This window comes from Saccopteryx bilineata, chromosome 1, assembly GCF_036850765.1.
Source record: "Saccopteryx bilineata isolate mSacBil1 chromosome 1, mSacBil1_pri_phased_curated, whole genome shotgun sequence".
NCBI classification, from domain to species: Eukaryota; Metazoa; Chordata; class Mammalia; order Chiroptera; family Emballonuridae; genus Saccopteryx; species Saccopteryx bilineata.
This window is the reverse complement of record NC_089490.1, coordinates 149328002-149354767: the sequence shown is the minus strand read 5'-3', so window position 1 is coordinate 149354767 and position 26766 is coordinate 149328002. Positions and strand designations below refer to the sequence as shown.

Genomic DNA, 26766 nt, shown 5'->3' with positions numbered 1-26766 from the left:
CTCCCCTGCTCAATAAAAAGGGAGGAAGGGAGGGAGGAAAAAAAAAAGTTTGTAGCCGGGGCTGGATAGCTCAATTGATTGAAGTGTTGTCCCAATATTCTAAGGTTGTGGGTTCGATCCCTGGTCAGGGCATATACAAGAATCAACCAATGAATGTGTAAAGAAGTGGAACAACAAATCAATGTTTCTCTCTCTCTAAAATCAACCAATTGATACATGATTTTTAAAAATAAAGAAGAAAGTTTGCTATAAGAGTATGCCATGTTGCCCTAGCTGGTGGTTCAGTGGTGAGAGTGTTGGCCTGGCATGTGAATGTCCTGGGTTTGATTCCCGGCCAGGGCACACAGAAGTGACCATCTGTTTCTCTACCCCACTCTTCCCTCTTCTCTCTCTCTCCCCCGCTCCCATAGCTATGGCTTAATTGGTTTGAGTGCCATCAGCCCTAGGTGCTCTGCCTCAGGTGCTAAAAATAGCTTGACTGCAAGCATCAGCCCCAGATGGGAGTTGCTGGGTGGATCCCAGTCAGGGTGCATGAATGAGTCTGTCTTCCCTCCTCTCACCTGGAAAAGAAAGAAGTAGAAAAAAATCAAAGTCTTTGGGGGTAAAAAAAGTATACCATGTTACGCCAGCAGCAACCTCATTTGATGGCATCATTTTCTTCTGTACCTGTTTTAATCTTGTGTTATTTTATAGGTTAAGTGTAGCCTAAGTGTACAGTGTTTATAATATAGTCTACAGTAGTGTACAGCAATATTCTAGGACTTTACATTCATTCTCCACTAACTCACGAACTCACCTAGAGCAACTCCCAGTCCTGAAAGCTCCATTCATAGTAAGGGCCCTATATAGGTTTACCAATTTTTATCTTTTATACCATATTTTTACCTTTTCTATGTTTAGATACGTCTGGATACACAGGTACTATTGTGTTACAGTTGCCGACAGTATTCAGTATAGTAACATGCTGTACATGTTTATATCCTAAGAGCCGTAGGCTAAACCATATAGCCTAGGTGTGCAGTAGGCTAGCATTTTTCTTTTTCTTTTTTTGGACAGAGACAGAGAGAGAGAGAGAGACAGATAGGGACAGGCAGACAGGAAGGGAGAGAGATGAGAAGCATCAATTCTTCATTGCGGCACTTCAGTGGTTCATGGATTGCTTTCTCATATGCGCCTTGACCGGGAGGCTACAGCAGACCAAGTGACCCGTTGTTCAAATCAGCGACCTGGACCTCAAGCTGGTGAACCTTGCTCAAACCAGATGAGCCTGTGCTCAAGCCAGCAACCTCGGGGTTTCAAATCTGGGTCCTACGGTCCCAGTCTGATGCTCTATCCACTGCGCCGCCGCCTGGTCAGGCTAGGCTAGCATTTTTCAACCACCAGTCTGTGGACCAGTCCACCAGAAATTTCATGGAGGTCAGCAAAGAGTTAACCTCCCTGATGTTGTATGAAGATTATAGACCCAGTGATTTTAGTCGAATTAATTTATGCTCAGGGTGATTTCTGCCTTAGCAGTCCCAAAGTATAAGAAGGTTGAAAACCATTGCAGTAGGTTATACCATCTAGGTTTGTGTAAGCAAACTGCACAATGACAGAATTCCTTAATGATGCATTTCTCAAAAAATACTGCTGTCATTCAGTGGTACATGACTGACTATAGTGACAGTTTTACTTTTTACAATTTGGATGGCTTTTCTTTTCTTGCCCAATTGCTAGGGCCCAGGTCAATCATAAAGTTAGTAAGTGGGAAAGCTGAGATTCAAAACCTGCTTTAAAGCTTATTCTTTCCCTGATACTACTGTCCCTATGGAATTGGAGACAGTATGTCTATTTTGCTGGTTCAGGCATGGGGAGGGCTGACACCAGAGGGCCTCTTCCCTGGGCTGGCCAATAAATGGTGAGCCAACTTTAGTCCTCTTCCCACTACCCAGGCAAGCCATACCAGTTCTCACCCACAATGGGCATGTGCAGTATCTCATTTAAGTCTTTTTATTGTTTATCTGTATTGATTTATTAGGGTGACATTGGTTAATAAAATTATGTCTCAGGTGCCATTTAGGTCTTTCAACATTTGCTGGGGCTCACACTTGGCTGAGCACTGTGGGGAGCTGGGAGCTCCGCAGTGAACAAGGAGATCTGGACCTGTCTCGTGGGAGCCAGTATATGCCCCAAGATGCAGAGCATCAGGAATACCTAGTCCCCTGTCCAATCTCACAACTCCAGCCCATGGGCCTTGCATCAAACTCAGGAGGTCAGAACTACTAGAGAAGGGAGAAAAAACATTGTAGTACTCCTGTGGGAAAGGCCAACCCTCCTACCAAAGACAAAGCCACACCAACTTCAGAACTATATCAGGCTCCTCAATTTCCATGACCACAGTGAGAGTTGCTTAGTATGTTGCCAACTAGTGCTGAGCTTCACAGCTACAGGTCTGCAAGTGTTGTGGACCACAAATGGCAGAAAGCCATTGTAGATTCGAGGCTTAGCAAAAGGCTAAGTTCTCCCCCCTTCATCTCCATATTTGGCTATGATGCTGAGTATTTGCACCCACTCCACTTGCTTCCTTAGGTTGCTGGAAGCAATTTACTTGCCCTTCCTCTGACTCTTTGTTTGTTTTCAGATGTTGGTAGATTTCACTAATGCATCCTGTTTATGCCTTGGGAGAGTTCCTGTTTTAGCCTTGGATGTGTAACTTTGTATCAAGGACTTCCTTGATTTGCATATGGCTATATAATAAAGCAAACTGGGGCTCTGGGGCTCTGGGATATTGCCATCAGTATTTGAAGAGTCCTCCCAGTCCCATTTTTTCTTGATGAGTATGTTTCCTTAATTCTGCACCATTATTAGGAGCCGTGCTGGTCCAGGGCAAGTGGCGCCTGAACAGAAGACTTGAGTACGAGGAAACTAAAACTGAAGGAAGGTGACGAAACTCCCCAAAGTGAAGTGCGCACAGTGAGTGAAGAAAGTTTTTGGGGAAAGTGTAGTCGGGAGTAAAAGATTATGGGACAGGTAGGGTAAAAAATAAGGGACCTTTTTGTAGAAATGTTTCTGTATGAAGACAAATCGTTGTCTGAAGAGTATCAGGGTGAGCTGGAAACAGAGGGATGTGAATACGAGGATAACTTGGAGTCTGAGGATGACTCAGGGGATGAAAAATCCGTGGCTATGGCTGCCTTAGCTGCGCTGCCCTCAGCTCCTTCCTACATTCAACCCTCTGCTCCTTCATTCCCTTATTGGGCTGATTGCGGAGTCTCTATAGCTCAAAATATGGGAAATCCTCTCTCCAACAATCTATAGACCAGGCTAGAAATGTAGGGGAAACAATAAATGGCTTTACCCGTTTTCCTGTTGTAGAAAGACAGGATGAGGCCTGACCTGTGGTGGCGCAGTGGATAAAGCGTCGACCTGGAAATGCTGAGGTTGCCGGTTCGAAACCCTGGGCTTGCCTGGTCAAGGCACATATGGGAGTTGATGCTTCCAGCTCCTCCCCCCTTCTCTCTCTCTGTCTCTCTCTCTCTCCCTCTCTCTCTCCTCTCTAAAAATGAAAAAAAGGAAAAAAAAAAGACAAGATGATACAGGGAGACTAGTGTGAGAACATAAACCTGTACCTTTTAGAACTCTGAAAGAGCTTAAACTTGGTTGTGTTCAGTATGGGCCTACTGCCCCCTTTTCACTTGGTTTATCAGATACTATTAGGGCAAAGGCTCTTCCCCCAAATGACTGGAAGGTGATTGCTCATGCTTGTCACTCCGGGGGTGATTATTTGCTGTGGAAGTTGGACTTTCATGAAGGGGCTGTTGAGGTAGGAGAAAAATCTCAGCATAGTCAACCTGAGCCACCAGTTACAGTGACTATAGAATTTGAGAATAGATAGGAGACTCAGGTATTAGGAAACTTACAGCTTTTCCTGTCATAGTCTGATTTTCTTTAATGTTTTAACTACAATCTTCTGAACTATCATTTTGTTTCTTTCTTATTCTTTGCCTGGAAATTGAGGAAGGGGACCTGTGTTGGATCTGACTATAGAAAATATCCCAGCAGCTGCCGAGAGCAAATTTTCTCTGGGAGATTTTGTTTAGTCACATCCTTCAGTCCCTCTCTCAGAAAATGCCCTAATATCAGACAGGCATCTTTCTAATCTGGATGTGCTATGAAATCCCGGGTTTCCCTCTGGTTTGTCTAATTCTTGTTTCTGTTTAGTCTTTGTTTAATGTTGTCTAAAATGTGTCTGTTTTTAAGGCCTGAATTAAGATTTTTTTTGCATGCAAAAATTTGAAATGCTGGCGCTAATACTTAAAAAAAAATGTTTTTAGAACTTATAAGGAGCGCTCATTTAAATTTAAATAGAATAGAATGTAGATCCTTAAGACTTACTAACTTGGTTAGTGCATTGTGAGGTATCTTCAGAGTTAGGAGCCATATAGCAACTTAAGTATTAGGACTGATCAAAGTAATACGTTATACTTGTGGGTTTTTAAAATATTTTTATTTATTCATTTTAGAGAGGAGAGAGAGACAGACAGACAGACAGAAAGGAGGAGCAGGAAGCATCAACTCCCAAATGTGCCTTGACCAGGCAAGCCCAGGGTTTTGAACCAGCAACCTCAGTGTTTCCAGGTCGAGACTTTATCCACTGTGCCACCACAGGTTAGGCTATACTTGTGTTTTTTGTGTGTAAATTGTCTTGGTTATGTGTAAGGTTATACTCAGTTAGGCAAAACAAAGGAATTGAGCAAAATTAAGCAGAGCTCTAATAAATCATTTCAAGAATTTGTCTCACAGCTAATTCAGGCACTTAGAAGAATAGTATAAGGATGCTAATTCTGCTTCTCAGGCCACATTCTGCAAAAGGGGCCCCAAGGAAATTGGTGATTTGGCTCCTCTGATTTTGCCAATTGGATTTAAAAAAATAGGTCAGGAATGCCCTGAAATGGAACTAACAATACAAGGGCATAAATTTAAAGGACTTTTAGATATGGGGCTGATGTATCTGTTATTGCTAAGCTACATTGGCCTCTTTCCTGGCCCACTCATGTAGCAGCCACAGAATTACAAGGTATAGGGCAGAGCAAATCCCCTCAACAAAGTTCTAGTTTTTTACAATGGGAAGATAAAGAAGGTCATTCTGGATTTTTTCAGCCTTATGTGCTCCTTGGATTGCCAGTTAATTTGTGGGGTAGAGATATTTTGAAAAATATGGGAGCGTTGCTTGTCAGTCCTAATAGTTTAGTCAGTACTGAAATGCTTGATCAGGGATTTTTTTGCCCACTAAGGGTCTAGGGAAAAGAACAGTGGGGAATTCTCACCCTCATAGAACTGGCATCCAATACCAGAAGATGTGGATTAGGATATCAAAATTTAGCATAGGGGCCTTGGTAGCTCCTGCTACCCCAATAATGCATTGTGCAGACCCAATTACTTGGAAATCAGATAATCCTGTATGGGTAGACCAATGGCCCCTTTCTCAGGAGAAACTTAGGGCAGCTGCTCAATTGGTACAAGAGCAGTTACAGCTTGGGCACATTGAACCATCTAATAGTCCATGGAATATGCCTGTATTTGTCACTAAAAAGAAATCAGGAAACTGGAGACTATTACAAGATCTGAGAGCAATAAATAAGACTATGGAAATTATGGGTCCTCTCCAGCTAGGACTTCCTTCTCCTACTGCCATTCCATGAATTTTCACCTTATAATTATTGACTTGAAGGATTGCTTTTTTACTTTTCCTTTAAGCCCTCATCATTGCAAGCATTTTTGCATTCAGTGTTCCTTCTCTTAATTTCCAGGTTCCATGGAGCAATACCAGTGGAGAGTTTTGCCTCAAGGTATGGCTAACAGTCCTGCCTTGTGCCAAAAATACGTTTCTCAAGATATCTCTCCAGTATGAAGGCAGTACCCTAAGGCATACATAATTCATTATATGGATAATATTCTTTTCTTTTTTACAGAGATAGAATCAGAGAGAGGGATAGATAGGGACAGACAGACAGGAATGGAGAGAGATGAGAAGCATCAATCATTAGTTTTTCATTCACTGCGACACCTTAGTTGTTCATTGATTGCTTTCTCATGTGTGCCTTGACTGTGGGCCTTCAGCAGACCGAGTAACCCCTTGCTAGAGCCAGTAACCTTGAGTCCAAGCTTGTGAGCTTTTGCTCAAACCAGATGAGCCTGCGCTCAAGCTGGCGACCTCGGGGTCTCGAACCTGGGTCCTTGGCATCCCAGTCCAACACTCTATCCACTGCGCCACAGCCTGGTCAGGCTATGGATAATATTCTTATTGCTCACCCAGATAAAAACATTGTGTTGACTATTTTGCAACAACTAAAATATTCTTTGAAAGAATCAGGACTTTATATAGCTCCTGAAAAGGTACAGCAATCTTTACCTTTTTCTTATTTAGGACAAATTATTGAGGGACAACAAATTTGCCCACAGAAAATAGAAATCAGGACAGATCATTTGTGAACTTTAAATAATTTCCAGAAACTGTTAGGAGACATTAATTGGCTTAGACCTTCCTTGAAGTTAACTACTGGAGAACTGAAGCCGCTTTTTGATATTCTTAGAGGCTTGGCTGAACCAGCTTCTCCTCGGGTACTTACAGCTGCAGGACAACAAGCTTTAAAGCTTGTAGAAAAAGCCTTGCAACAAGCACAACTAAAACGCATAAATCCTGAAGAATCAATTGCCTTACTAATTTGTCCCTCAAGTTACACTCCAGCGGGACTATTGTGGCAAGCTTCAGGTCCTATTGAATGGATTCATTTAGCTGCTACTCCTAAAAAAGTTTTATCTCCATATTTTGATCTTGTCGCCTCCTTGATTATCAAGGGGTGTAGGTGACTCTTACAACTTATAGGTTTTGAGCCTCAAATTATTGATGTTTGTTTTTTCTTTTTTTTCTTTAATTTTTTTTCCTATTTATTCATTTTAGAGAGGAGAGGGACAGAGAGAGAGAGAGAGAGAGAGAAGAGACAGAGAGAGAGAAGGAGGGGGGGAGGAGCTGGAAGCATCAACTCCCATATGTGCCTTGACCAGGCAAGCCCAGGGTTTCGAACTGGCGACCTCAGCATTTCCAGGTCGACGCTTTATCCACTGCGCCACCACAGGTCAGGCTGTTGTTTCTTTTTTCAAAAGGTCACAACAATGGCTCTGGGAAACTTCCACTAAATGGCAAATTGCTTTTGCAAATTTTACAGGCCAAATTGATTCTCACTACCCAGTTGATAAAATAGTTCAATTTTCATTAATTACTACATTTGTATTTCCTAAAACAATTGTTAATGAGCCCATTCCTGAAGCACCTACAGTCTTTACTAATGGGTCCAGCTCAGGAATAGCAGGCTTAATAATCAATGGGCAACTTTATACTGAAACAGTCACCTTAAAATCAGCTCAAAGAGTAGAATTAATACATGCCATTATCATAGCTTTTCAGCATTTGCCATGTTCTTCCTTTAATCTGTATACAGACAGCAAATATTTACTTATGGTTGTTTCCACTATAGAGACTGCTGTCTTAGGGACAACTGCTGATGAACTATTTCAGCAGTTTCTCCTTCTTCAAAAGATTTGTACGTCAACATAGAGCTCCATGTTTTATAGGACATACTCGAGCTTACTCCATGCTCCCTGGAGCTTTAGCACAAGGGAATGCCCTTGTTGATCAAGCTACCCAAAAGAAAATTATTGGAGCAACCATGACAGATCAAGCAATCCAGTCTCATACTATTCATCACCAGAACGCTGCAGCCCTGTGTAAACAGCTTCAACGTTCTTGGGAAGCAGCACAGCAGATTGTTAAGTCCTGTTCGAGGTGTCCTATACTACAATCTGTCCCTTCATTTGGAGTTAACCCTCAAGGATTCCTACCAGGACAACTTTGGCAAATGGATGTTTACTTCATTTGGCAAACAGTCGGTTGTCCACGTTACAGTGGATACTTATTCTGAATTTATAGTAACCTCTGCTAGAACAGGAGAGGCTGCTAAGCATGTTATAACTCATTGTCTATGCGTTTTCTATTATTGGACTTCTTGATGTGATTAAAACTGATAATGCTCCTGCATATGTCACAAAAGCATTTACTGTAGTTTGTCAAACCTTTCGAATTATGGGTATTTCTTACAATCTTTAAAGTCAAGGTATTATTAAAGTGTACCCAGCAAATATTTTAAGGTCAACTTAAAAAAATTTAAAAGGGGGAGTCATATCCTGGAACTCCTATGGGTCTACCTTATCATGCTTTTTACTTAAAAAAATTTTTTCTTTTGAATGCTGAAGAACAGGAGACGCCAAATCTTTTTCTCCTGCAAACTTCTACCCTCTTTTATTTGATCCAGCTAATAACACTGTTTTGTCTTTTTCCAAATAGCTCCAGATATACAGAAAAGGTTTATATAGGCGATGGGGATCCTCAAACCCCTCAGCAAGATCTTCTTAGCATGGCTTATTTTTTTTATTTTTTTATTTTTTATTTTTTATTTTTATTTTTTTTCTGAAGCTGGAAACAAGGAGAGACAGTCAGACAGACTCCCGCATGCGCCCGACCGGGATCCACCCAGCACGCCCACCATGGGGCGACGCTCTGCCCACCAGGGGGCGATGCTCTGCCCATCCTGGGCTTCGCCATGTTGCGACCAGAGCCACTCTAGCGCCTGAGGCAGAGGCCACAGAGCCATCCCCAGCGCCCGGGCCATCTTTGCTCCAACGGAGCCTTGGCTGCGGGAGGGGAAGAGAGAGACAGAGAGGAAGGAGAGGGAGAGGGGTAGAGAAGCAGATGGGCGCTTTTCCTGTGTGCCCTGGCCGGGAATCGAATCCGGGTCCTCCGCACTATTTTTTTATTTTTTTACAGAGACAGAGAGTCAGAGTGAGGGATAGACAGGGACAGACAGGAACAGAGAGATGAGAAGCATCAATCATTAGTTTTTCGTTGCGCATTGCGACACCTTAGTTGTTCATTGATTGCTTTCTCATATGTGCCTTGACCGGGGGCTATAGCAGACCGAGCAACCCCTTGCTTGAGCCAGCAAACTTGGGTCCAAGCTGGTGAATTTTTGCTCAAACCAGATGAGCCCTCGCTCAAGCTGGCGACCTCGGGGTCTCGAACCTGGGTCTTCCACATCCCAGTCTGACACTCTATCCACTGCGCCACCACCTGGTCAGGCTGAGCCTGGCTTTTAAGATCTATAATGACCAAAAGGCAGAAAAAGCCCAAAAGAGATCAGGTGAAATACTAACTCTTGGCATACACCCTCAAAGTCTCCAACACCCCAACGGGGCTTCATAGAACTCCATCTGGACCCTGCTTCAATAGTGGAAAGGAAGGTCATTGAGCCAAAGCCTGCCAGGCTTACATGCCTTTCCTATGAGGAAAAAGGGGCACTAGAAGGTAGGCTTCCCCCTCGCTCCTCTAAGGGAGGGTTCAGTCTCTTCCAGCCCAGCTCCAGCCACCTATGACCTAACCTTGCCCAGAATGCTGGGGTTTGCCACTGAAGGCTGAAGGTGCCCAGGGCCGTCGGTCCCATCTATGACACTGTGGACCAGCCTAGGGTATTTCTTCTAAGTAGCAGGTAAACTGATCTCATTTACACAAGGGCCACTTAACTATGTCTTGCCTGAATATTCAGGTTTTTTATTCTTCCCTTAAAGATCTCTGTTGTGGGTGTTGATAGTCCTATTTTCTGCTGCTTTGTTTAATATATAGTGTTTCCTTTATTCCTCCTGCCTCAATGCCCCACTCATATTTTAGGCTAGGATCTACTCTTAATTTAGAGCTCTCTTTCTCCTTTTTTTTTTTTTTTTCTTTTTTGTATTTCTCTGAAGTTGGAAACGGGGGAGGCAGTCAGACAGACTCCCGCATGTGCCCGACTGGGATCCACCCAGCACGGCCACCAGGGGGCGATGCTCTGCCCATCTTGGGGCGTCGCTATGCCACAATCAGAGCCATTCTAGCGCCTGAGGCAGAGACCACAGAGCCATCCTCAGCACCCGGGCAAACGCTGCTCCAATGGAGCCTTGGCTGTGGGAGGGGAAGAGAGAGAGAGGAAGGAGAGGGGGAGGGGTGGAGAATCAGATGGGCGCCTCGCCGGGAATCGAACCTGGGACTCCTGCACGCCAGGCCAACGCTCTACCACTGAGCCAATAGGCCAGGGCCTCTTTCTCCTTTTTGCCAACTTCTATTACGAATTTACCTTTGCCACCCAGCTTAGTGTATCCTAAGGTTCTCTTCACCACGCCACGGTTGCAGAGCTCCAGGGAAAAGCACCCTGGTCTCATCTCTGTAGGCTGAGGAGAACAGAAGCTCCATCTCCACACATGCTGCAGATGGCTTTTCCAGTCTACCTGAATCATTACCAGCTAGAAGCAGCGGTCATTGGGACTTTGATGCTAGCTGCAGTGTGGAAGTGTGACAGCAATTCCAGTGCCATGTGGACTTTTCCTGATGTGTTTCCTGGACTCCTGCTCCTGTGACAGCTTTTGATGGACTGAACTGGGGTTCGGTTGCATTTGAGATTTGGAATGGTGTTGGTGCCAACCTGGACTTGGTGAACATGTTAAGGACATTACTCTTTTATAGATTCTTGTTATATTGGCTAAGAATTTGCTTAAAGGCTTTAATTACTGTAATGTATTAGAATGTTTGTTTGGGTATCTGTTAGCATTGGCTATGCTAATTTTGTGTTTGTTCTGTATTTTTTCAGTCTGCCTCCAAATTAGAATCTAGGAAGCTAGGAAATCAGATGAGTGCAAATCTCAGCATACAAATTAAAAATAAAAAAAGGGGGATATGTTGTGGACCATAAATGGCAGAAAGCCATTGTAGATTCAAGGTTTAGCAAAAGTCTAAGTTCTCCCCCTCCATCTCCATATTTGGCTATTATGCTGAGTATTTGCACCCACTCCACTTGCTTCCTTAGGTTGCTGGAAGCAATTTACTTGCCCTTCCTCTGACTCTTTGTTTTCAGATGTTGGTAGATTTCACTAATGCATCCTGTTTATGCCTTGGGAGAGTTCCTGTTTTAGCCTTGGACGTGTTACTTTGTATCAAGGACTTCCTTGATTTGCATATGGCTATATAATAAAGCAAACTGGGGCTATGGGGCTCTCAGATATTGCCATCAGCATTTGAAGAGTGCTCCTAGTCCCATTTTTTCTTGATGAGTATGTTTCCTTAATTCTGCATCATTATTAGGAGCCGCGCTGGTCCGTGGCATTCAAGGAAGACATTCTGGCAGGAAGTCCGAAGTGACCCTTACTGATTCAAGCAATGAAGATGTGCAGTCCTCTTCTAATACTTCTAAAGACCATAGGAACAGGTCTCATTTTGAAGCCAGTATTTTAAATTCTTTCTTAAAATTGGCTACTCTCTCTCTCTTTAACAAAAGCATCAGGATTTTGTCCAGAATCTTTGGCAAGTAAAAGTATTAGAACTTAGTATCATTTGTCTTTATTTCCATTGCATTTTAAAATATTCATTTATTTCTGGAATCAAGTTTTTGTTATGGTTAGTGATAGCAGTCTTTAATAATTTCTGGCTCCTGGACATTCCGTGCGCCCTCTCTGACTCCGCTTTGCTAGCTTTGCTTGTGGTACATGATCCTGCCTCCAACTTAACTGCCCATCCAGGGAGGTGGAAACAAGTGGGCCTGTGGCAGGACCATGTATCCCATGGAAGAGGTGCAGTGTGCTGGGAGAAGTTTCTATCCCTGCTTTCTGTGTGTGGTTTGCAAGAAAAATTTAGATAGCACAACACTGGCAATACATGATGAAGAGATCTACTGCAAATTTTTCTACAGAAAGAAGTATGGGTCAAAAGACTATGGTTACAGCCAGGGTGCTGGAACGCTTTACATGGACAGGGCGAGAGGCTGGGTATCAAGCCAGAGTGTTAAATCTAACAGGCCTACAACAAAGCCAAACACTTCTAAATTTGCTCAGAAATATGGAGGTGCTGATAAGTGTTCCAGATGTGAGGATTCCACATATGCTGCTGCAGAGAAGATACTTGGAGCAGAGAAGCCCTGGCACAAAAACTGTTTCCAGTGTGCCCAGTGTGGAAAGAGTCTTGAATCAACAACTCTGAAAAAGAAGGTGAAATCTATTGTAAAAGATGGTATGCAAAAGAACTTTGGGCCCAAGGGATTTGGCTATGGCCAAGGAGTGGGAGCCCTTGTTCACGCTCAGAAAAGGAGTAAACCCAGAACTGAGATGACACACTGAGGTTTTGTTTTTTTGGGTTTTTTTTTACAGAGACAGAGAGTGAGTCAGAGAGAGGGATAGACAGGCACAGACAGACAGGAATGGAGAGATGAGAAGCATCAATCATTAGTTTTTTGTTGCACATTGCAACACCTTAGTTGTTCAGTGATTGCTTTCTGATATATGCCTTGACCGTGGGCCCTCAGCAGACCGAGTAACCCCTTGCTGGAGCCAGCGACCTTGGGTCCAAGCTGGTGAGCTTTTGGTCAAACCAGATGAGCCCACACTCAAGCTGGCGACCTCAGGGTCTCGAACCTGGGTCCTTGGCATCCCAGTCTGACGCTCTATGCACTGTGCCACAGCCTGGTCAGGCCACACTAAGAATCTGGACATCATCTAGGCATAGATAATCTACCACTAAACAACTGTGAAATTCTACATCGCACTTACGTACTGTACTGAAATATAGAAAAAAAAGGCTCTTAGCATGAGTAATTTTTGGCAGAATTTACTCTAAAACAAAGAGACTTTTAGCAGAACTTACTTTTTCTAAAAAGACTCCCTACCGCTGGCCTCGAGGTTGGTTTCCCAGGCTGTGACCTTGGATAGTTCCGCAAGGTTGCAGATGTTCCCGGAATGTTTCTCCCGGAATTACTTTTACAGATAAACATTGTACGAGAACTTGTTTTCCTGCTTGCTTCTCCTCTTCCCCATTCCCCAATCAGTATGGAATTTTGTCTTTAAAAGCTAGCCCCAAACTGTGTTCAGGCCACATGATTTGAATGACTTAGGTTTCCATGCAGTCGCTGGCTTTAAAATAGACTCCTTAATTTGGCTACTTAATTGTGGGGCAAAACGTCTGTTTGTAGCTGTTCTGATACAACAGTATATGGCCTTGTATTTAGATAGGCTGGCTGACTAGTAGGGAGCACTGTATCCCTTAACTTTATTCATTAGCATTTCAAGAACCATTTCTTTAACATTTTAAATAAAACTTCAACTTGATAAGAAAATTTGACAGGATGTTGTTAGGATCAGATAGTGCCATGAGTTTGAGAAATAAGTGACACAGTTGGAATCATGGCTCTGCCAGTCTTGGAAAAATAAACTTTTTGAATCTCGCTTTTTCTTTTTTAATTATTTATTCATTTTTTTTAGAGAGGGAGACAGAGAGAGAGAGAGAGAGAGAGAGGAGAGAGAGACAGGGGGAGGAGCTGGAAGCATCAACTCCCATATGTACCTTGACCAGGCAAGCCCAGGGTTTCGAATGGGCGACCTCAGCATTTCCAGGTAAACGCTTTATCCACTGCGCCACCACAGGTCAGGCACGCTTTTTCTTTGGAAAATAGAAATGCTGACTGAAAAGACATTCCCCTGCCCCCAAAATAAGAATACAAAAATTACCATGTGTCCAGCACACCCATTGTACAAAGGAAAGATCCAAGTACCAAAACTTAACAGCAAAGCACAAGAACACAAAATAACGACAAAGCTGGTTGTTTCATCTCCCAGTTTTATTAACGAGATGTAGGCCACCTAGGTGAGAAAGTCTCATTCTTGAAAATTTAACCTAGCTAAGTACCAGCTAACATATTCCTTTCCATAGGACTCTGTTTTAAAGGTACTAAAGTGTAACATAACCAGAATATTGATGCCATGTAGATTTCCAGTTCAGAAAATGTTTTATTCTTCCAACTCACTTGAACATCATCTTTATTATATGCAGCTTAAGTGTCTTTTGTCGCTGATAGCTTATTGGTTGCTTGTGTAACTGTACTAGCCAATGGGGTGAAGTTGCCATGGCTGAACGCAAATTGAGTGGGTCAGGGGGAAGGTGAACATTTGTTTGCATTGGCAATCATCTGCTTTTGAAACAATTTAAGGCTGAACACAAATTAAGCGTGTCAGGGGGAAGGTGAACATTTCTTTGCATTGGCAATCATCTGTTTTACATAAAAACTACGTCTTAACATAATTTCTTTTAAGAATGCCTCCTAGAAAATACAGCACTGAAGAGGAGAGAAAAGGAGCTAAAGTTGCACAAAAACGGCTTTCTCGACAAAAAGAAACCACTGAGCAGAGAAAGACAAGGCTTGATTCAGTCGCAGAGCAAATGTGTCTTTCTCGGCAAAATGAGACATAGAGAAACAAGGCTTGCCTCAGATGCAAGACAAAAAAGCCTGTCTCGACAAAATGAGTCCCTTGAAAAAAAGCAGGAGAGAAATGCAAAAAAAACGACAGAGTAATGCTGACCGAAACACAAAAAGGATTAAAACAGTTTCAAATGGAGAAACTTTAATTTTTGAGCATTCCTCTGGTGACATGAATATTAAATGTGAACACTGGCATTTTTTTACCTGAGCCTGCATTTGGACACGGTCAACTTTATGTTGCCTGTTCAAGAGTTTGTGAAAGAACGGAAGTAAAATAAAAAATAATTGATGGTCCTCTGCGAGGTGAGCTTAAAAATGATGGAAAGATCTACACAAGAAATGTGTACAAAGAGATCTTTGACATGTGAATTAACATTTTATTATTTAAATCACCTTTATTTATTGAGCTAGCGGTGGTTCTTAAGAAATGTACCGCCAGTGGTTTCCTTCATTGCACTCTACTTTAAGCAATTAAGCAAGTAGCAGGGGGAAACCCTGTGGGGCACTAAGCAAAGGGGTGTCCTCGCCACCTGCCCTGAGTAATTCAGTTTGAATTAGCAGACATCTTTGCACAAATCATTTTAATTACAATTTATAATATCTAGAACAGCAGTCATTTCGTATGACCGCCGGGCTTTCTAGTTATCAATCAACAAATGGTAAAAGCAGGTTGTTTTGCAGCAAGTTTCCCTGTAAAATGCAAACAGTCATACCCACCTTAATCTCCAGTTCGGTACTGCTTATGCAAAGTGTTACCATTTGGGGGAAGCTGGGGGCAGGGTACAAAGGATGTCCTGTATCTTTTTCAAGTTTATTCTGAGACTACAATTATTTCAAAATAAGTTTAAAATTAAAACAAAAAGTTACTCATGAAAATGAGAGTATCAACATTGCAGCTCAAAATTTAAAATGAAAATCTGAATGGCTTTAGAAGAACTTGGGAGTCATCTGACATACTTTAGTAAGGGGTCCATGAGCCCCAATGAAAAAGGTTAATTTATATATAACTCTCATTGCTAACTGGCAGTGATAAACATTATATGGTCTTGTTTCTTCTGTCCTCCCCAACTTCTACACCAAAAAGGTTCTGAATTAGGTTCAGCATTAGAACAATGTGAGGAGAAAGGACTCCTAATTTTGTGAAAACCCAGCGCCTCTGCATGTAATTTATTTCAGTCACTATGCACTTGAAGCTCACTCACACCAACTGCACAATCCCGGGCAAACACTCTGCCAGGGCTCAGAGCTGGGTCGGGATTCAGGCCTCACTGGGTTTCATCTGGGGCCCTCTGCACTAGCGAGTCGACCTGGCTCAGGGCCAGCTTGTCCTTCTTTTCCTTCTGCAAGACCTGCTCCTCCCAGAGTGCCTGGTCCACCTGATCGTCGGTGAGCACGATGGGCTGATACTTCTCATCGAAAAGCCGCTCATTGGCTTCGGAATGCAGCTGGTGGGGCCCAACAACACGCAAATGTGCCGGCAGGTGGAGGAACTCCTCGTCGTTGATGTCGCAATCGTGCATCCGAGCTCCCAACACCCACCAGCGGCCTACGAAGCCCACGTCCAGGATCCGGTCCGGGAACTCGACTAAACGGGGCTGCAAGTAGCGGCAGCGGGCCTGGTAGAGGCTGGCCTGGGCGTCGTAGGGCGCTTCGTACACCAGCGAGCAAAGGCCCAGGTTCACATGGCGCAGGCGCCCGCGGCCCCGCAGCCAAAGCAGCTGCTGCACGTACGCTTCGGAGTCGCGGTTTCGCGTGGCAGGCGTCAGCAGCAGGAGGGTCCCGGACGCATCGAGCAGCGCCTCCTCAAAGGCTGCTTCGCTCGGCGCCAGAGCGCAGCAGGCCGCCGTGCCGCCCAGCAACCCCAAATACACGGCCGCCCGCCCTGGCCGGGTCCGCGCCGCCGCCGCCGCGTCCCCGCAAGCCTCCGCGTAGTCCCGCAGGAGCGCGCGGGCCCACACGCCTATGGGAAAGGGAGAGCAGTGAGAACTGGGCTGCTGCGGGCACTCACTCGGCCACCCTCCCCGCCGCTGCTCACCTAACCTCGTCCACACGCCTGGTTTCGCGGCTGCCGCGTCCCCTGTATCTCCGCTGCTTCGCGACCAAAGTCTTTTCAGAGCGGCTGCCGCCATTCCCTTCCGCCTTGATGTCCGTTTTCCGAAGAGAAACGATTCGTATGCGAAGTAAAAGGTCCGGGATGCTCACCGACGCAAGCGTCAATATTGCCGGTAGTGGCTTCCTATCGGAAGAGCATAGAAAACGGACCGGTGCCGGATGTTGCTCTCTGGAACTAGTGGATTTGACTGGCAGGTAGGCCGGCCGCGCAGGCGCAGAAACTTCTGGCCACGCTAGCTGAGACGGCCTCAGGTGAGGAGGGTGTGTTGTTCCTGTGGGGTAGGGTTGGCGAGTTCTCGCCCAGGTGGGTGCCTTTAACCGCCTGGCCAGGCTGGCAGTTCAGGGATAGACTCCGGGAGGGGAACCAAATGGGATTGGGTGTTGACTGATTGGCTTCTGTCTTCAGCGTGGGATGCGGTGACGCCCCTCAGCGACCATGGCAGCGGCGGACGAGCTGGCCTTCCATGGTGAGTGCGGCTGCGATCTGGCCCGACCTCCTCCCTCTGCTGGCCAGAACCGCACATCCAAGTCCCAACTCGTTTCTAACCCAAGCCGCAGTCAGCTGTGAACCCTGACCCCAGGCATGAAACCCAGTCCTGAGGAACTCTGCTCCATTCCTGAACTCAGACATCAAACCGGAGCCGATACCCCAGACAGGCCCCCATCCCAGAACCAGCCCTCAGTTACCATCCCTTGGTAGGAGTGAGGGGACACACCTCCAAACCACTCCCCAAAATTGAGGAAGCTGGGCCCTGAGTTGGAGAAAGCACTGAGAAGGCTACGGTTAGAATCTTGGACCCCAGATGAGCAATGGTCTAAAACAAATTGCCTTCAATTACACCACCATCACCCCTGCAAAAAACAAACAAAAGAACCCTGCCTGTGGCCCATATTTATTCCCAATAGAGTTCGAAGAAGCCACTAATCTGCTAGCTGAGACACCAGATGTGGCCACTAGCAGAAGTGATCAGCTGACCTCAAAGGGGCATGTAGCTGTGGCTGTGGGCTCAGGTGGCAGCTATGGATCTGAGGACGAGGTTGAGGAGAGTGACAAGGCTGTGGTGAGTCCAAGTCCCTCTGCCCTACCGCCATCCAGCCCCTGGTTGATCCAGGCTGGAAGGGCAGGCACTGAAAGCCCACATTGTGCAGCTTCTACAGGAGGATAAGCAGCAGCTGGGATTCTGGACTTTTGGCTACTATCAGAGCTTCTTTGATGTGGACACCTCACAGGTCAGGTCCGGGAAGCTAGTGGGATGGGGCCGGGAGTCATGCTTGTGGTTCAGTTACTATGCACTGAGCACCAGGCCATGGACAGGTTGCTGGAGATACACATACGGGAAAACAAGAACTTCTAGCAATAGCTGGTTGGCACAGTGGTAGAGTGTTGGCCCGGAGTGTGGAAGTCCTGGGTTTGATTCCTGGCCAGGGCACACAGAAGTGCCCATCTGCTTCTCCACACTTCCCCTTCTCCTTTCTCTCCATCTCTCCCTTCCTCTCCCGCAGCCAAGGCTCCATTGGAGCAAAGTTGGTCTGGGCGCTGAGGATGGCTCCATGGCCTCTGCCTCAGGCGTTAAAATGGCTCAGGTTGCAACAGAGTATCACCCCCTAGGGCAGCGGTTCTCAACCTGTGGGTCGTGACCCCGGTGGGGGTCGAACGACCAAAACACAGGGGTCGCCTAAAGCCATCAGAAAATACATATTTATTATACAATACATTTTTAAATAAAATATGTATTTCTGCATATTTATTATACAATACATTTTTAAATAAGATATGTATTTCTGATGGCTTTAGGCAACCCCTGTGTTTTGGTCGTTCGACCCCCGCCAGGGTCGCGACCCACAGGTTGAGAACCACTGCCCTAGGGGGCATGCTGGGTGGATCCCTGTTGGGTGTATGCAGGAGTTTGTCTCTCTGCCTCCCCACTTCTCACTACAGAAAAATACAAAAACAAAACAAGAGCTTCTACTTAGGCTAGCAGAGGTAACTGTGATGTGCTATAAAAATTATGTGATGAGTGGTGCTTAGGGAATGCAGGAGACACATGATATGGTGAGTTAGACAAGAATCTCCTGTAGGTAGTAAGGCATTTTCTTTTTTTTTTTTTAATTTTTTAGAGAGGAGAGAGAGTGAGAGAGAGAAAGAGAGGGAGAGAAGGGGAGGGAGGAGCAGGAAGCATCAACTCCCATATGTGCCTTGACGAGGCAAGTGCAGGGTTTTGAACCGGCGACCTCAGCATTCCAGGTCGACGCTTTATCCACTGCGCCACCACGTAAGGCATTTTCTTAAGAAGGAAAACTTAGTTGAGCAGAGTGGAAGAAAGCATAAGTATGTTCCAGGCACAGGGATCATTATATGCAAAAGATCAGAGATGAGAGAAGGCACCAACTATCACAGAAGCTACCTGTCACTCAGTCTGGTTGGAGTGTAAGAGGTGGGGGATAGACAGGAAGAGGCCAGATCACAAAGTGCCTTGTGAAGTATGTTAAAAGGGTTTGGGTTTTATCCTGAGGATGCTGGGGAAGTCATGGAAGAGTATAGAACAGGAGAGGAGTGGAATGAGCACATATGCAACATGAAAGGTGGATTGGAGGCCCCAGGCCAGGCCAGGAGATGATAAACCAGGGCTACAGAGTAGAGGACCTATTGGAGAGAGATGTGGGAAGGAGAATGCCCAGGACTTGCTGACTGTCCTTATTGGGGTTGGGGAAGACCACAAGGGCAGCAGTCCAGGGCACCCTAGCAAAGAGGAAGATAGCAGGCCCTATCAGAATGCTGGGCCACTGGTATTTTAAGGTGAGGCTGGCCATGGGAAGGGGCTCCAGGCCATGGGAACAGCCCATCAAAATCTCAGAGGGAAGTGCTGATTCCTTTCAAGTAGTGTGGATAGAGGAGGTGCAAGGGCAGCAAAGATGCCTTGAAGGTTAGGGTGGCAGGTTGGCCTCAGGAGGTGGTGAGGAGCCACAGCACGCTTCCATCTTGAGCCCAGCCTTGCCCACAGGTCCTGGACCGGATTAAAGGTTCTCTGCTGCCCCGGCCTGGCTACAGCTTTGTACGACACTATCTGCAGAATCGCCCGGACCTATATGGTGAGTGAGGTGCTTTCAGCTCATTCAGTTATTCAGTCAGCAAATGTGCACTGTGTGCCTGACCCTAGAGTACAGCTTAGAAGAAAGTGGAGTCCTTCATGGAGAGCATGAAACTTACATTGTTCAAAGAGACAGAGACATAGAAGATTGCAGAGGGTTGGAGAGAATCTAGTTTGCATGGGTTGGTCAGGGAAGACCCCTCTGAGGAGGGTGAGGGAATGAGCCTTGTTGGTGTCAGGGTTGGGGCAGGAACTAGGGGAAGAACATTCCAGAAGGGGCATAAGCCCTGTGGCAGAAACACACCTGAACTGTAGGGAAGCATTATCATTGGAACAGAGTAAACTGCCAGGCCACCACCTAGGTGGCAGGTCACACAGAACTACTAAGATTTGGTGAGAAGGGAGTTTACTTAAATGTTCTTACATGCCCTCTGGCCTCTGTGGGGCATAAGGGCAGAAGCTAGGAGACCAGGGAAGAGGTGGCTACTGTAGTCCATATGTGGGGGTTAGGGGGGCCTGGCCCAGGAAGAGAGGAGTGGTTTGATTCTGGCCTATGTCTTGAGGGGTACAGCTGACAGGATTGCTGACCCACTAGATAAGGGGGTGAGAAGACAGGAGCTGAGGAGGGCACCAAGATTTTTGCCTGGATATGAGAAGCATGGAGTTGCTATTTATCAGTGGGAAAAGCTGGGTAGGATGAGGGGAGTGAGTGTGGTAGGGTGGAGAGGGAGGTGTGCACATGGAAATGTTGAATATAAGTTCGAGGTTTAGGGTAGAGGCCTGGACCTAAGGCATTCCCAGAGGGAGAGGGAATCAGCTACATCAAAGGCTGCTGAAAGGCCAGTGAGGACTGAGGTAGCGCTGGATTCAACCACCAGGTTGCTATGGGTGTAAGCTGGACTGATTGAGTGGGGTGGAGGCAGCTCAGAACTTGGAAAAGCTGGGAGAAAATAGGGCAAATCACTTATCCTGGGAGCTCTGTGCCTTGGATCCTGACTACATCCCACTCACAGGCCCCTTCTGGATCTGTGCCACACTGGCCTTTGTCCTGGCCATTACTGGCAACCTGACAATGGTGCTGGCCCAGAGGAGGGACTCCTCCATACACTACAGCCCCCAGTTCCACAAGGGTAAGCAAAGTAGGCAAGGCCCAACACCTGGGGGGCTGGAGGTTCCACAGGGCCCCGGGGTGATTGCCTACCTTGCCCCCTAGTGACTGTGGCTGGCATCACCATCTACTGCTACGCCTGGCTGGTGCCACTGGCATTGTGGGCCTTCCTGCAGTGGCGCAAGAGCGTCCGAGAGCGCATGGGGCTTTATACCTTCTTGGAGATGGTGTGCGTCTATGGCTACTCTCTCTTCATCTTCATTCCCACTGTGGTGAGTTCAGTCTCAGAGAGTGGGGCATCATGTGCCATGGAAAAACCTGGTAGCCATCTGCCTACATTGCCCCCAGGTCCTGTGGCTGATCCCTGTCCCATGGCTTCAGTGGTTCTTTGGGGCACTGGCTCTGGCCCTGTCAGCTGCTGGCCTGGTGTTCACCTTCTGGCCCATTGTCCGCGAGGACACCAGGTTGGTGGCCTCTGTGCTGCTCTCTGCTGTTGTGCTACTCCATACGCTCCTGGCAATGGGCTGTAAGGTAAGGGTCTGGGTGGTCACAGCTGGACCTTGGAGTGGGGGGTCAGTTTGTTGAATCTGGCTAACCCCAGGGGTCTTGGGTTCAGTTTTACTTTTTCCAGCCACTGCCTCCAGAACACATGGCACCTCCACCCCAGGCCATATCGGTATCCCCAAACAGACTCCTGACACCCACCCCACCAAGACCCACAGCAACCTAAGGCCTGAGCCTACAGGTAAGGAATTGTTTCTAACTGTGGCTGAGGTGCTTCCAGCCTCTTCCCTGTAAGGTGAGAAGTCACAGAGCCACTGGCAGGACTCTCTCTTTCAGGTCCAACATGAAAGGACACCTCTGCCTGCCCTGCCCCCCAGATGATGACTGAAGGTTCCTTTGATATCTCGAGGTTGCTCTACTACTTTCCAGACTTTTCTTACAAAGCAAACACTTTTATTTCCTATGCAAAGGTGATTCAGAGAATTTATATAAAGGCGGGAGAAAGGGAGCTGAACAAGGAGCTTCCAGTGCAGCTGTTGCCCCATGTACCACCTGCTGGGACTCTTCTGTCCTGGGGCGAGGGGAGCAAAGGAGCCGCTGCAGCCTCAGCTAGGCCTGCCCTTCCTGGTGTGCTCAGCTAACAGGGCCTTGGGCCTCTACTCTGCTCCACCACATCCGTATCTATTTGAAATGGGGGAGCAGAAGTAGAAGAAAACTGCCTGTGCCGAAACACATTTCCTTATTTTTTTTTTCTTTTTGGAGGGAAAGATCCCTGCAAGGCTCCTTTCCAGGCTGGGAAGGGACCAAAATGCCATAATAATAGGGACTGGAGCATCTACAAATACTGAGGGCAAAGGTCTAATGTTAGCTACAAGGAAAAAGGATGCCTTCCATGACAGATCCTTGAGGTTTCTCTGCCCCCAGTGGCTAACAGTGATCCTCCTCCCCTCCAGGCCATAGGCCTGCTGTTCTAGCTCTTGGCAAGGGTGGGGAAGGAGGATCAGGACAGCAGCAAGAGGGAGGAGCCAGATGGAGGGCCTTCCTGACAGCTGGGGTAGGTTGTACATTCAAGTGTGAGGTGAACCCTTTTGTGGGAGGGAGCCATGAGGCTGCACAGACCTGGCCCCACCCTGTCCTGAAGACCTAACAGGGCCACCCCTCACCATTGAGCCTCTGAGTTCGGGATAGGGGCTGCTGGCTCGGCCCTGCCGGCCTCGTTTCTCAGAGGGTCTGTGGATTGACACTGGTTCTTTTTGTAAAAAAATAAAATTAAAAAAAGCAGCATGTCACGCCCATTGTGACCAAGGCCTGGTAGTTGAAGGGAAGGCCCCATTTAGCTAGGACTGCCTTCTCACTGGAAACAGGCAAGGGGACAGGTGCTGGGGAACTGGGCAGGCCCACAGTTATTCCCTGCCACTTGCCCCTCAGGGCCTGCAGCTGTCAGGCCTGGACACACCTGTTTCACCAGATGTTAAGCCCAGAGAAGACAGGAGTGGGGAACAGGGCTCCCATGACATGATCTTATGTAAAGTATGGCAGCGACACACTCAGGGCCAAGATGTGGGTAGGTAGTGGGGTGGGGGCGGCGGCAGCAATGTTGTATACAAAAGTGTCCAAGTTCCCATAGCAAAGAGGGCTGTGACTGGTATTTGGGCTTCTCCAGTACAGGGGTGAAAGCCGCCTGGGCGGAGGAGTGGGTGGGCAGGGTCTTCATTTGGTTTCCTGGTGCTATCAGTCCATTCCCCACTGGAGGGGCCTAGCTTCCGTAGTGCATGGTGTTGGTTGGGATGGACATGGGTGAGGCCATCGAGATGGCAGGGCCGCCCATGGTAAACTGGCTGTTGACTGCATAGTGAGCGCTGGAGCCACTGCCACTGCTGCCTTGGGTGCCGGAGGACCCTGTGGAATGGGGCATAGGCACTGAGGGCCAGCTCTGCCCCCTCACCCACCCAGCCCCATAGCAGAGTCAAGAGGTAGAGAAAGAGCATGCAAGAGGGCCAGTGGGTGGCCCAGCAGTTGGCATATTCACACCCATGGGACCCACTCCCTCTGTTACCTTGGACAATCCCTGTGCTCATTATGGAGCCCATCCGGGAGTGGGTGTGATTGACAATCCCCGTGTTGGCTGCGCAGCAAAGGGAGGAAGGAAGGGAGAGGCGTCACCACCCCCGGCCAGCCCAGGGCCATGTTCTGCCCAAGGTGGGTGCTCCCACTCGCACTTTCACACCAGGGTACAGGGAGGGTGGGTGCAGCGGTGGCAGAGCGAGGCAGAAAGGAGTGGAGGAGCCTCAACCAGGAGCCCCAGGAAGATAACGTGATGCAGAAGGCCTAAGCACATGGGCTGTACTGGTCAGCGACCCCCCCCACTCCCCACCTCCCCAGACCCAGGGATACTCACCTAAAGGAATCAGGTTGTTGTGGCCAACGCTGGAGCCGCCGGCGATAACACTGCTCAGATCGTAAGCAGTCGGCATTCCTGTGTCCAGAGGAGGAGATGTCAGGTGTGGAGACAGTGTCCTCTGCAGCGTGCAAGGGGCTAGAACTGCCAGCCTTTCCCAGGGATTGCTGGTAGATGTGACCAGCCACCCGCCCAACTCACACAAGGGCCTGCTCACCAGCCACGGCCATCCCACTGCTGAGGTTGTAGGTGCTGCCCGTGTTCCACATGTTCTCTGAGGGGGATGTGTAGTGGGAGCCAGGCGGGGGTGAAGGCGTTGTGCCTGTGTATCTGCAGCAGAGATGGATCCAATGGGCAGGGCCCTGGGGCTGCAGGCCAGGAGGGTGACCCCTCCCCCCCATGCAGGCAGATGGCCCATCCTACCTGAAGAAAGGGTTTTTCAAATCCAGGAGGTTACTGGATTTGGAGCCTGTCTGGTCTACCTGGGCCACAATACTGATGTCATAGCTCTGTCTGTGGAGAGGGTAAGAGATAGCGGCCATGAACTGGCTGGGTAGATGAACCCCTACCTCCCTTCAGGCTGGGGCAGTAGCTCGCACCTTTTGTTGGCAATAAGCAGACATGTTCCTGAGAGTGTGTCACCAGCCTTGGCAAACAGTGGTGACTGGAACAGGCACCGGACCTGGTACCAGTGGGTTAGGGGCTCTGTCGGGGCCGTGGACAGCCACACAGTCATTCTGTCAAGAAGGGACAGGCATGAACTTGACCAGGCTAGAGCCACCACCCTACGCACCTTGAGCTTCCCTCAGGTATCTGCCCCTCTGACAGGTCCTTTGGAGCCCTGGAGCTAAGACAGGCTGGCTACCCAGGTAGAGACAGTCACATGCCTACCCAACAAGGAGACCACAATTATGGAGTACCCATTCACCCTAACGTGTCAAGAAATGGATGAGGACACTCAGAACAAGGTAGACACACTTCCCTCCCACAATGGTTTCTGGCTTGAGGCAAGCTCTCACTGTCTTTTGGAAGGGACAGGGGAACCTGGAGGGGTTGTCCTGCCCTCCCACTGCCCAACCAGCATCTGAACCAGCCAGGCCTCAGTAGCACGCTCTGCTCTGTTGCACTCACATGGAGCCAATGAAAGCGACGTCAAACCAGAATGCCAGACCGTGAACCAGCCCGGAATGCAGCATGTGGAATTTGAATGGGATTTCTATCCTGGAAGGCAAAGGGCAGTGGTTGCTGGGGAAAGCCAATCAGGGGCTGATCAGAGAGAAGAGGGGTGGTCAGGTGCAGAGTCCCAGTTCCTGCCCTGAGGCAGCAGAATGCCTGCAAAAGCCAGCAGTGGCCCAGGAGGAGGAGTGTGAGGGCCGGTACCTGTGCAAATCCCCTTCTTTGGCTTCTAAGAAGTTCACTGTGTACTTGACAGACTTGGCCATCAGGATCCGGATATCAAATGTGTCCTGGGAGAGACCACAGAGGTAGCCTGACTTCAACTAGGGCCAGTGAGATAGGGGAGAGCCCTGCCTCCCTCCCTGAGTCTAGCCATGGTTTCTAGGCCATTCAGGTCAAACCAGTTTGCCCTTTTCAGACATGCTGGGGAAAGGTAAACTGGTACACCATGTAGGACAATTGGATGACAGCTCTCAAAATGAAAAGTGTTCATATGCAGTAAAAATTTTCATTTCCAGGAGTTTTACCTACAGATAGATGTGAACATGTACAAATTCACACATGTAATTACATATTGTCTATAGTAGCAACTCACTGAAAACCATCTAATTAAACCAGTGACCCATCCATAAAAGGCTGTGTGTGAAAAAGAACAGAGACTCTTTACAAACAGATGGGGAAAGATCTCTGAGATAAGTTAGAGAACTGTGTGTTGATATCCAATCACAGCTATGACACAGATTTTTTTTATCAGACTAATACTCTTGCCAAGAACTATGAGCCAAATGAAATACAAAGGAAAAAACCCAGTTGTCTGAAAGCACTGCAGAGCAACAGCAGTAGCCATGGCTTTGGGGACAAAGATTCTGGAGGGAAGGGAGAAACTTTTTGGCTGTGCCTTTCCTCCTTGGTGTAGGACTTTTCAGTGGCCTCCCTGGGTGGGAAAATAAAAATGGGGGCTCAGGGTTATCAAGGCAGTTGGGATGCAATGGGACAAGATGCTAAAGGGAAATGTGGAAATGCAATGTGGATGTTCTGCATGCAATTTCACTTTGTGGCATTTGCCAATTCTTGAGTTGTGTGTGGGGTAGGGGTTGAGGACAAGAAACAGAAGGTCATTTCTAAGGCGCTCAAAACCTTAAGGGAAGGTTCAGCAGAGTATGGTGCAGGGTAGCTAGAAGCAGGGGCCCTGTGACACACCAGGGTCACTTAAACCACTAAAGGCTAGAACCTAAAGCAGTGATTCTCAAAGTGTGGTACCTTCCAAAGCACCCAAGGTCAAAACTATTTTCATCATAAGACTCAGATGTTTTCTCCCCTTTTTCATTAATTCACTCACCTGTGATATCACAATAGAGAAATGCAGAAGCAGAATCAAAATGTCTTCTGCTGAGCCAGGTATTAAAGGAATTTGCAAATCAAAAATGCCAGTACTCTGCCTGACCTGTGCTGATGCAATGGATGGAGTGTTGAACTGGAATGCTGAGGTCACTGATTCGAAACTCTGGGCTTGCCCGGTCAAGGCATATACAAAAAGCAATGAAAAACTAAAATTAAGCAACTATGATCTTACTCCCTCTCTCACTCAAAAAATAATCTTTAAAAAGAGATGCCAGTATTTTTTTGTGTGTGTGACAGAGAGAGGAACAGATAGGGACCGACAGACAGGAAGGGAGAGAGATGAGAAGCATCAGTTCCTCATTGCAACACCTTAGTTGTTCATTGATTGCTTCCTCATATGTGCCTTGACTGGGGGGCTATAGCAAACCAAGTAACCCCTTGCTTGAGCCAGCGACCTTGGGCTCAAGCTGGTGAGCCTTGCTCAAACCAGATGAGCCCACGCTCAAGTTGGTGACCTCGGGGTTTTGAACCTGAATCCTCTGTGTCCCAGTCTGATGCTTTATCCACTGCGCCACCGCCTGGTCAGGCGAAACGCCAGTATTCCTGCTGAAATTTTTGGACAATTTTTTTTTCTTGAAAATGCTATTTGTGTTAATAAGTTTTACTACTGTTATTTTT

General features: G+C 47.2%; 3 protein-coding genes and 1 pseudogene across 8 annotated transcripts in view; 2 read left to right on the top strand and 2 right to left on the bottom strand.

The window, feature by feature from the left end:
* Positions 1-11773: 11773 nt before the first annotated feature.
* LOC136319367 (cysteine and glycine-rich protein 2 pseudogene) lies at positions 11774-12228 on the top strand (annotated as a pseudogene).
* A 1472-nt stretch (positions 12229-13700) lies between these two features.
* On the bottom strand, positions 13701-16576 carry TIMM29 (translocase of inner mitochondrial membrane 29). Its single transcript, XM_066273695.1, has 2 exons — positions 16396-16576; positions 13701-16320 (listed from the first exon to the last, which is right to left on the bottom strand). Exons 1-2 carry the CDS (start codon positions 16487-16489, stop codon positions 15626-15628), a joined length of 789 nt encoding a protein of 262 aa, XP_066129792.1. The 5' UTR covers positions 16490-16576; the 3' UTR covers positions 13701-15625.
* Positions 16577-16629: 53 nt separating this feature from the next.
* Positions 16630-22462, top strand: YIPF2 (Yip1 domain family member 2). Of its 4 annotated transcripts, none has more exons than XM_066273662.1 (10): positions 16630-16724; positions 16879-16939; positions 17379-17533; positions 17622-17702; positions 19475-19562; positions 20575-20691; positions 20775-20941; positions 21018-21200; positions 21286-21414; positions 21510-22462. In XM_066273662.1, exons 2-9 carry the CDS (start codon positions 16909-16911, stop codon positions 21397-21399), a joined length of 936 nt encoding a protein of 311 aa, XP_066129759.1. In that variant the 5' UTR covers positions 16630-16724; positions 16879-16908; the 3' UTR covers positions 21400-21414; positions 21510-22462. The 4 variants fall into 4 exon arrangements, with proteins under 4 accessions (XP_066129759.1, XP_066129767.1, XP_066129775.1 ...); XM_066273670.1 differs by lacking the exon at positions 16630-16724 and adding an exon at positions 16758-16776; XM_066273678.1 differs by lacking the exon at positions 16630-16724 and having other exon boundaries at positions 16785-16939; positions 21495-22462.
* CARM1 (coactivator associated arginine methyltransferase 1) overlaps positions 21942-26766 on the bottom strand; it is a 47861-nt gene continuing 43036 nt past the window's right edge. For 2 of the 3 annotated variants that reach the window (XM_066273651.1, XM_066273642.1), the window contains 8 exons: positions 24952-25037; positions 24703-24792; positions 24171-24308; positions 23995-24084; positions 23789-23901; positions 23572-23649; positions 23230-23298; positions 21942-23072 (listed from right to left, as the gene is read on the bottom strand). In XM_066273651.1, coding sequence (XP_066129748.1) covers positions 22930-23072; positions 23230-23298; positions 23572-23649; positions 23789-23901; positions 23995-24084; positions 24171-24308; positions 24703-24792; positions 24952-25037 — 807 coding nt within the window. In that variant the 3' untranslated portion in view covers positions 21942-22929. The remainder of the gene's footprint in view (positions 23073-23229; positions 23299-23571; positions 23650-23788; positions 23902-23994; positions 24085-24170; positions 24309-24702; positions 24793-24951; positions 25038-26766) is intronic. The other variant, XM_066273655.1, reaches the window with a different exon arrangement.

Excerpts from the sequence above, each read along its gene's own strand:
- TIMM29 (XM_066273695.1), bottom strand. The coding sequence starts at position 16,489 with ATGGCGGCAGCCGCTCTGAAAAGACTTTGGTCGCGAAGCAGCGGAGAT. Across the intron at positions 16,321-16,395 it reads AGGCGTGTGGACGAGGTTAG|GCGTGTGGGCCCGCGCGCTC; the intron begins GTGAGCAGCGGC and ends CCTTTCCCATAG.
- YIPF2 (XM_066273662.1), top strand. The coding sequence starts at position 16,909 with ATGGCAGCGGCGGACGAGCTGGCCTTCCATG. Across the intron at positions 16,940-17,378 it reads GGACGAGCTGGCCTTCCATG|AGTTCGAAGAAGCCACTAAT; the intron begins GTGAGTGCGGCT and ends TATTCCCAATAG. Across the intron at positions 19,563-20,574 it reads GAATCGCCCGGACCTATATG|GCCCCTTCTGGATCTGTGCC; the intron begins GTGAGTGAGGTG and ends TCCCACTCACAG.